Source organism: Marmota marmota, unplaced genomic scaffold, assembly GCF_001458135.2.
Source record: "Marmota marmota marmota unplaced genomic scaffold, marMar, whole genome shotgun sequence".
Classification (NCBI taxonomy): domain Eukaryota; kingdom Metazoa; phylum Chordata; class Mammalia; order Rodentia; family Sciuridae; genus Marmota; species Marmota marmota.
This window is the reverse complement of record NW_026000005.1, coordinates 45,273,642-45,282,968: the sequence shown is the minus strand read 5'-3', so window position 1 is coordinate 45,282,968 and position 9,327 is coordinate 45,273,642. Positions and strand designations below refer to the sequence as shown.

Sequence of the window (9,327 nt, the reverse complement as noted above, 5' to 3'; positions counted from 1 at the left end):
CCCCCCCCCCCCCCGTTTAGAATTTGTAGATGCTCAAGTCCTGGCATTCCCCTGGTTCACAAACTTAGACTTAACTATTTCTGCCTTTTTAGTGTGTATATATTTAAATATTTCTATTTGGAATATTTAAAAATATTTATTGACATAGCCTTTATTTTAGGTATTTGACTACATAAGTTCAATATTTATTCTTCCTTTACTGTGTTTTTGCTTTTCATCTAGTATGGTCTTTATGGATGAGGGTAATTGTTAAATCAGTATAATTGATAGTACCAACGTTACCTTACCTAGGCTCATTTATGTTTGAATAGCTTATATCTATTAATTGAAGTCTCCTCAGAGAATTAGGAGTTAAAAAAAAAAGATGATATAGTGTATTATCTTTTTGTATGATGTATGACCATGCAAATTTTTTTAATTGATAAACTTAATTGTTCTTCTTTAAAAAAATAGGACAAAAAGTCAGTAGAAAGTACTTGCCTTTGTTTTGCACGTCTCGTGGACAACTTCCAACATGAGGAGGTAATCAGCATTTTGTCATTGGTCATACTTTACTAAAGTTGTTGAGTTATCAAACCACAATTTAACCTTTTTTTTTTTTTTCTTGTGTTCATGAAGAATTTACTCCAGCAGGTTGCTTCCAAAGATCTGCTTACAAATGTTCAACAACTGTTGGTTGTGACTCCACCAATTTTAAGTTCTGGGATGTTTATAATGGTAGTTCGCATGTTTTCTCTGATGTGTTCCAACTGTCCAACATTAGCTGTTCAACTTATGAAGCAAAGTAAGTGCTGTTCTATGACTGCATTTTAAGCAAGAAAAGTTACTTGTTTTTCATTGATAAGTAAAGTCCACATAAGCCAAACAAGAGATTTTGAATGGCATAGGATATTAAGGAAGAAAAATATTGGGTTGGGGATGTAGCTCAACGGTACAGCACTCACTTAGCATGAGCAAGGCCCTGGGTTCAATTTCATAGGGATGGAGCAGGGAGTCATGGAACATACATATATATGGATGGGTGTGTGTATGTATATAAAATTTATATTGGACAATATATTAATGTTTCTAACACAGAATTTTAATACTGTCACTTAAAATATTTAAAAAATTAATCCTTGGTGATTTGGGGCTATTGACCCAAGATCATTGATTTCTGTATAATATGAGTCATACAATAGTTTCTCATTAGAATTTTGAGTTTTATTTTATCAATAAATACTTGTATTCAATTTTTGGGTACTAAAATCATTTTTCCCATATTATATTTTCCAGCAGCTTATATGATTCTGGAATGTTTTCTTCCCTCAAAAGCTCAAAGTGTTTTACTTTATTTGCTAATTTTGTGTTTCCATACCTTACCCAGTGTTCAGGAAATAAAATTTTATTGTGTTAGTATTGCATGCAGTTGATTGTTTCCTGCCTTAAACCTTTGATTTCACAAATTAATGTCAGAGGATTGGGACTTCAGAAAACATATTTTGTTTATTTCTAGTAGAGTATTGATCACATTTTTGGAACACCTATAATTATGATTAATTTCATACCCATAATTCTGATCTCTGAGGTATTATTTTGGGAGTCAGCAATGATATTCACTGATAAAGTTGCTTTTGGTACATTAGTTCAGACAGTATATTTAGCAGTATAATATTTTCTTTTTGGGGAAACTTCAGTTTTTATGTAATTGAATTTCTTGTGAATTAGTGCATTGGCACAGAACTTGATAGAAAGACCAAGTGTTTGTTGAGGAGACTAATTGAAAAGATTAGTCTTTCCTAAAAGTACTTCAGAGATGACTGTTTTGCCTGTGTCATGAACAGCAAGCTCTTGGCCTAAATAAGACTAAGAAAGATTTAATTCCTTCTCGAATAGTCTCAATTCACTTTTCTTACTATTAAAGTTCCCAGGAGCTCTTTGAACTTTATATTAGCTCAGAATTTCCATGACTTCGATTTCACAAATTATCTGCAGCTGTTGTGTGGTATAGTGGTACATACAAGTTTGGGAAATTACTGCTTTACTTTGTTTTAACATTTTGGAATTTAACATGATGCATATTTTCACCTCTTTAACTCCCAAGAAGTTTCGCACACATTTATCATGTGGGCTGCTAGACATAATTTTTTTTCTCTATATTGATATCATAGAGGAAATGTGGACTTTTTCTGTTTATCTATGTTTCTGGTCATTCAATTTCTTAAAAAAAAAAAAAATTCAAGAATTGATGACACTTGCCTAGCGTGTGCAAGGCCCTGGGTTCTATCCTTAGCACCACATAAAAATAAATAAATAAAGATATTGTGTCCAACTACAACTAAAAAATAAATATTAAAAAAATTGATAACGCACAATTTGTGTGTGTGTGTGTGTGTGTGTGTGTGTTGGGGGGAGTACTGGGATTGAACCCAGAGGCACTTTACTACTGAGCACCAACCCCAGCTTTTTTTTTTTTTTTTCTTAAATTTGGCTACAGGGTCTCAGTTTCCTGAGGCTGGCCTTAAACTTTTGGCCTCTGAAGTCACTGGAATTACAGGTGTGCACCTGTAATTCACATTTCTTGAAAAAAGAAAATCTACCTTTTTAAGAAATTTTAATCACTTTCAAAATTGTGTGTTTTTGCATATCTGTAATAATTACAGAAACACAAACACACACTAGCAACCAACAGAGACTCAGCTCTGTCCTCAGATTTCGTCCACAGAGTGACTAAACCTGTGGAGACTGGAAGTTCTTTCTACTCACATTATCAATGCACCTGGGCAGTTTTCATGCAGCATCTTCCAGAAACTGATTTAATATCTTCTGGGAATGGAAACGTATGTAGAGAATTATTAAAATGAGCCTCTATATGAAGTTGATAACTAAGCAATGTCACATAAGGCAGTGGCTTTCCTGATCCTAGTAGGGAAGCTCCAAGTGTTCCCATGTGCTACATTAGATCCTATTTGCCATACATGTTCATTATATTTGAATCAAAGGTATATATATCAGTGTATGTGAATGTCAGTATGTTGAGTGTACTTTTGTACAAAATGCTGTACTCCTTAAGGAATGTAGTAAAAAATTTCTCATTCTCAGGTTAGATGGATGTAATTTCAATTAGGAACCCAGCTAGAAGGTTTGGATTCAAGAGTGAAGTCCTCAGAAAGAAATGATTAAAATCTACATAAAATTTCTTCTTAGGTTTTTATTGTAGTTAATTTGGATTTTTTTTTAACTTTAATTTTTGTATTATGTTGTTTTATAAGACAATGTGATTGTTTTCCCCTAGGGAATGATTTATTCATCCCCCACACCCCCTTTCTCTTTTTTGGTACCAGGGATTCAGGGGCAGTCAACTACTGGGCCACATCCCCAGCTCCATTTTGAATTTTATTAGAGAAACGGTCTCAGTTGCTTTTGATAAGGCTGGTTTTGAACTCAGTCCTCCTGCTTCTGCCTACTGAGCTGCTGGGATTATAGGCATGTGCCACCATGCCAACTTGATTGTATCTTAAATTAGGTACTACAACTAATTTAATAGGCTTTTGTGTTTTCTTGCTGGTTTCACAGACATTGCAGAAACTCTTCACTTCCTGCTGTGTGGTGCCTCCAATGGAAGCTGTCAAGAGCAAATTGATCTTGTTCCACGGAGTCCTCAAGAACTATATGAACTGACATCCCTGATTTGGTAAAGATGGGGCTAATAATAATTCTGTAGTTTGTGAGGTTATTTTAGAGGTCTAACATTCACCCATAGTTCAGGAAGCTACTTATTAAAATAATTGCACTTTTTGTTTTCAGTGAACTTATGCCATGTTTACCAAAAGAAGGCATTTTTGCAGTTGATACCATGTTGAAGAAGGGAAATGCACAGAACACAGATGGTGCGATATGGCAGTGGCGAGATGACCGGGGCCTCTGGCATCCCTATAACAGGATTGACAGCCGGATCATTGAGGTAGTAGTTTCATTGTACCATTTAAATATGTCTATTTTGGTGGATAGTGGGTGTAGGGATGGAATGGGAGGTGGGTGTGTATACTTCGGTGTGCTCAATTTTGAATTAACTTAAGATTCTCTCATTTTGTCTCCTGAGAACAAGGTCCTCATTTCTGTTCAGGTCAGAAAACATGATGTTCTAGTCCTGCTTCTGCTGCTAACTACCTGATTGACTTGTTGCAAGTAATTTAAGTTCTTTGTTCCATAGTTTCCTCATTCTTGAAAGGAAACATTGGAGAAATTAGGCTACATGCTTCTAAAACATATTTACTTTTACTTCAATTCAAAAGAAATATCCCACAAACAGATTTACGTACCTCAGTATTTTTTAAGAGCTACAACATGAAAACAAATATCTAGCCCTGGGTGAATGATAAGGAAATATGATATATATGTAAACTTATAATTTGGTTATTAATGGGATAGCTTTTGATGACTTAAATGAAAAATATGATACATAAAAATTATGTGAATCTTTTGGGAACTTCATGAGAGAGAAGAATAATACAAAAGGAAAGTATCAAAATGTCAACAGTGATTTTTTTTTTCTGGCTAATTTATTTTGATATTTCATTTCTATTTCTATACTTAATGTTTACACTGAAATATTTTTTTTAAATTCTCAAATCAGCAAAATGTTTGCCACAGCTTTGAAATATTTCATTGAGATGTTATGTATCCTTCACTAGTATTTTCTATATATAAAATGCCTATAAATTTTATTTTCTAATTTCAGCCTTTCATATTTGAATATTCTTGGAACATCACACTTCTTTAAAAGACATCTGTCTTTAAAGATGTTTTCCAGTTAGTGTCTGAAAATGAATTTTTGAAATAAAATTTAACCATCGACATACATTATAAAATCAAAACCTCTCATGAAGAAATCTAAATTCATAGGGAGGCTATTAGTGAAAGTGAACTTTGCTCTTTTGTGCATTGTTAGCCTTAGAATGTAAGCAGACTACACTTGCTAATGGTCTTCATCTCTTAAGTGTTCTGTTTAGCATTTTCCTGGTAATTGCACTTCACTATTAGCTTACTCTCTCATGTTTCCTAAGAGTCCTTTCTTACATTCAGTCTTGCAGTGCCAGCCTAAATTGAACTCTAAAAATGAATGAATAATCTGTGGCTTGTAAGACTGTCTGAAGTCAAGCAGTGTTCCATCTGCTATGTGCAACCTTGGAGATTACTCTCTTAGTTTTACTTGTGTTCCTTTGGATCTGAGAGTACCATTTAAATGTAAAGTCGTCTTTGTGTACTCGAGGACAATTGTATAGGATCATTTTCTTTAAAGGAGGATATTGTGGATTGCAAAGAATTCATTATATAAATAATCTTTCTGATTTAGGAATTGGATTCTAAGATTATGGACAATAAATTTTTTTCTCTCAGCAATATCTTAAAAGCTTTCTTTAAGTTGGGGATATGGCTCAGTGGTAGAGCACTGGGCAAAAAAACTTCTTTAATGTAAATGGTAAAATGGAATCTTCATGTCAGTGTTGCTACATGGCTTTATGTTTCATTAGAGTTTTATATGCATTTATGTCTAAGGGTGCCTCATAGGAACTTAGGTATATATCTTTGTTTAATTTAAAACGATTTATTGAATAAATGAATTTTGTCATATCCACACTTATTAAATCTTCCATATTCTGTTATCTCATCATCTAAGACCTGATTGGGGGAAAAAAATGTAAGATAACGTGTATGGAGGGTTCCCACTGTGTCTTAAGGTAATGAATTTCTCCATGTTTATATTCAAGGTATCTCTTTCTTTGCTCTCAGGCAGCCCATCAGGTCGGTGAGGATGAGATAAGCTTGTCCACTCTGGGACGAGTTTATACTATTGATTTTAATTCTATGCAGCAAATCAATGAGGACACGGGAACAGCACGTGCCATTCAGAGAAAACCTAACCCATTAGCCAATACTAACACTAGTAAGTACTTTGGGTGTTAAAATAGTGCTATACTGTACTGTAGGTAGTGTTTTGTGTTTGCATAATAAATAATTGTTTCATTAAATATCCTTATTCAGCTTAAGGCACTTACTAAGAGTAATTTATGGGTTTTTTTGGTTTTGTTTTTGCTTTTTAAAAATTATGTTCCTTAATTGATCAATGAACCATATTACTTAACTCTGGTGTCTTTCTCACAGTGATGTCTCAGAACTGGCCGATCCTATTAACTCTCTCCTTTAGTTTTATTATTGTTTTTATTTTATGCCTTCGTGACAAAATTCTCTTCTTCACTGATGAAGAGAACAGATGATAGTGATTTTTTTTTTCATGTTTCTGACACCCACCCATCCCCTGCACCCACCCCTTAATTAAGAATTTCTCTCAGAATTTCCCCTGGAATTCAGTCCATTGCTTTTTCAGCTCTAGTTTAGATTGCAGTGGTCAGCAAATATTTTTTCGAAATGGGTCGGAGAGTAAATATTTTAGGCTTTTTAAGTCATAATTCTCTATATTGGCCAGTGTCTTTGTAGTTCAAAGCAGCCATATACAATATACAAACCAATGTGCATGGTTTGTTCTAATAATATTTTATTTACAAAGCCAAGTGATATATTGGGCTGGACATACCAGACTTTTTCCAACTCCTGGTTCATCATTTACTTTTTCCCTATACTTCTTTTCCTCTAAGCAAAGTGTGACAAAATCCCCTGGTTTATCCATTTTATTTAGCTTTCAGCTAAATACTTTCCATTTCTTGGACTCTGCTTATTTCTTAAAAATGTTTTATTTTGTTAGTATTGAAATTTCCCCAGTATTTCTCTGAATTATGTATTAGTTAAATAAAGTGATATGGTGTGGTGATATATATACTTCATTATCTTCAGCTGGCTATAACAGTCGATAGTTTCCTGTGTATAAATTTTGACCTAGTACTATTTTTAGTGTGTAAACCACAGTTGAATTCAACAATGAAAATAATGTTCTACAATGAAAAAATTTTCAAGCAAATAATTGCATTGACTTAAATACTTACGTTGTGTATTGTGTTTCTGAAATCTTTTCACTTTAGAACTGTACTTTTTTTTTTTTTTTAATAACAGGTGGATATTCAGAGTTAAAGAAGGATGATGCTCGAGCACAGCTTATGAAAGAGGATCCGGAACTGGCTAAGTCTTTTATTAAGACATTATTTGGTGTTCTTTATGAAGTGTATAGTTCCTCAGCAGGACCTGCGGTCAGACATAAGTGCCTTAGAGCAATTCTTAGAATAATTTATTTTGCGGATGCCGAACTTCTGAAGGATGTTCTGAAAAATCATGCTGTTTCAAGGTGTGTTCATGGAAACAGTAAAAACATTTAGAAATTCAAGTCTTTGCAAATAATTTCAGGAACCTCCAGAATCAGAATACAGAAAAAAATATGTACATTACTGGAGCATAGGAGCCCTATATTAATACAAAACTTTAATTAAAAAAGTATAAAATATAAAAGTTAAGAATTTAAGAAAAAATGTTAGAATGATGGCGTGGTTTCATGACAAAAATATTTTGTTCTCAAATTTAAGGTAGTATGGCCAAAAATAATGTCAAGTTCAGACAAAGTTTTTATATATGAATACTTTCTTTTTTTAGTCACATTGCTTCCATGCTATCAAGCCAAGACCTGAAGATAGTAGTTGGAGCACTTCAGATGGCAGAAATTTTAATGCAGAAATTACCTGATATTTTTAGTGTTTACTTCAGAAGAGAAGGTAATGTCATTCCTTGTAATAAATTAATGATCAATCATTCAGTCTAGATAGTATTTAAGTAGAAATAGTTTTAAATGTACAGACAATATGAGCTTTTTAAAATACCAGATATTTACATAGTTAGAGCTTAAGTGCCTGTAGAGTATCTTTTATGTATTTGTAAATGTTTGTATATAATATAAATGCAGGTAGTATGCTTTTTAATGTAGTCAACTAATACTTAGTATTTTTCAATGAGTTGAATGTTTCCTTAAATACTAAATTTAAAATCAATTATGGACTTTTAACATAGAGGTAATATATGACCACCCATAAAGATTCCTTCAGAAAGTCAAATGTTGCTTTGTTTTTTGTTTTCTAGCTATTTTATTTTTATTTGGTCTTTTTAGTTATACATGACAGTAGAATGTATTTTGACATATCACATATAAGTGGAGTATAAACTTCTCATTTTTGTCGTGTACGTGATGTGGAGTTAAAATAATCATGTATTCATATATAAACATAGGAAAGTTATGTCCAATTCATTCTACAGTCTTTCCCATTCCCATCCCCCTTCCTAATTCCCCTTGTACAATTCAGTGAAGCTTCACCCACCCCTACCCGTTGCTCTGTTTCTTAGAATCATATTAACACACCAGAAAAATTCTTGTCAGAGGATATATTTTTTATTCTTTTTAAAAAAATTTTTAGTTTGTTATATATGTCAGAACACATTTCAATTCATGTTACACATATAGAGCACAATTTTTCATATCTCTGTTTGAATACAGTGTACAGTAATACCATTTGTGTCTTCATACATGCACTTAGGGTAATGATGTCCATCTCATTCCACCGAGGATGTATTTTTTATTTTGTGGATAATGGAATATTTTAAGACTTGGAACAGTCTTCTAGAATGCAGTTTGTCTAGTTCTTCAGTTTGCACCATTTGAATGTCAAAATCAACCTGGTAGATCTGGTACTTTTCCATTTTTTTCATGAAGATTTCAGAGATAAACCTATCAGTATTACCTAATTGATCAAGAAGTTCTTAACAGAAAAATTTTTAAGCCTTTCTGGTCTTTTAGGATATTAAGGTCTTATGGAGACATGGGAAAAAGTTATTTTCTCCCTCAAGTAATTTAGTTTCATTTTCTATTCTTTTGACCATTTTTTCTTCGACTGTGTTCTTAATTTCTTCATATCTTGAGAATGAAATAGATAACCTAATATAATAGTATTGAACAAAATGGGAAGAGGCTTTCATCATTAAAGTAGGTTTCATTTAAATAACACTGTTTGATTTCCTTTTGGGGCGGGGGTGGGGGGATACCAGGGATTGAACTCAGGGGCACTTAACCACTGAGCCACATCCCCAGCCCTATTTTGTATTTAGAGACAGAGTCTCACCTCGATTTTGCTGAGGCTGGCTTTGAACTAGCGATTCTCCTCTCTCAGCCTCCCAAGCTGCAGGGATTACAGGCCATTGCCACCATGCCCAGCTTTTTCTTTGTTTTGAACAGTTTCCTTCCTTCCTTCTTTCCTTCCTTCCTCTCTTCTCTTCTCTTCTCTTCTCTTCTCTTCTCTTCTCTTCTCTTCTCTTCTCTTCTCTTCTCTTCTCTTCTCTTCTCTTCTCTTCTCTCTT

General features: G+C 33.5%; 1 protein-coding gene across 24 annotated transcripts in view; it reads left to right on the top strand.

The window, feature by feature from the left end:
* Trip12 (thyroid hormone receptor interactor 12) overlaps nucleotides 1–9,327 on the top strand; it is a 150,864-nt gene that overhangs the window by 105,161 nt on the left and 36,376 nt on the right. For 8 of the 24 annotated variants that reach the window (XM_048808690.1, XM_048808694.1, XM_048808693.1 and 5 more), the window contains 7 exons: nucleotides 454–522; nucleotides 619–784; nucleotides 3,556–3,673; nucleotides 3,787–3,943; nucleotides 5,773–5,926; nucleotides 7,048–7,276; nucleotides 7,579–7,697. In XM_048808690.1, the coding sequence (XP_048664647.1) occupies nucleotides 454–522; nucleotides 619–784; nucleotides 3,556–3,673; nucleotides 3,787–3,943; nucleotides 5,773–5,926; nucleotides 7,048–7,276; nucleotides 7,579–7,697 (1,012 nt within the window). Of the gene's footprint in view, nucleotides 1–453; nucleotides 523–618; nucleotides 785–3,546; nucleotides 3,674–3,786; nucleotides 3,947–5,772; nucleotides 5,927–7,047; nucleotides 7,277–7,578; nucleotides 7,698–9,327 lie in introns of all 24 variants that reach the window. The other 16 variants (XM_048808688.1, XM_048808695.1, XM_048808684.1 and 13 more) reach the window with 7 other exon arrangements.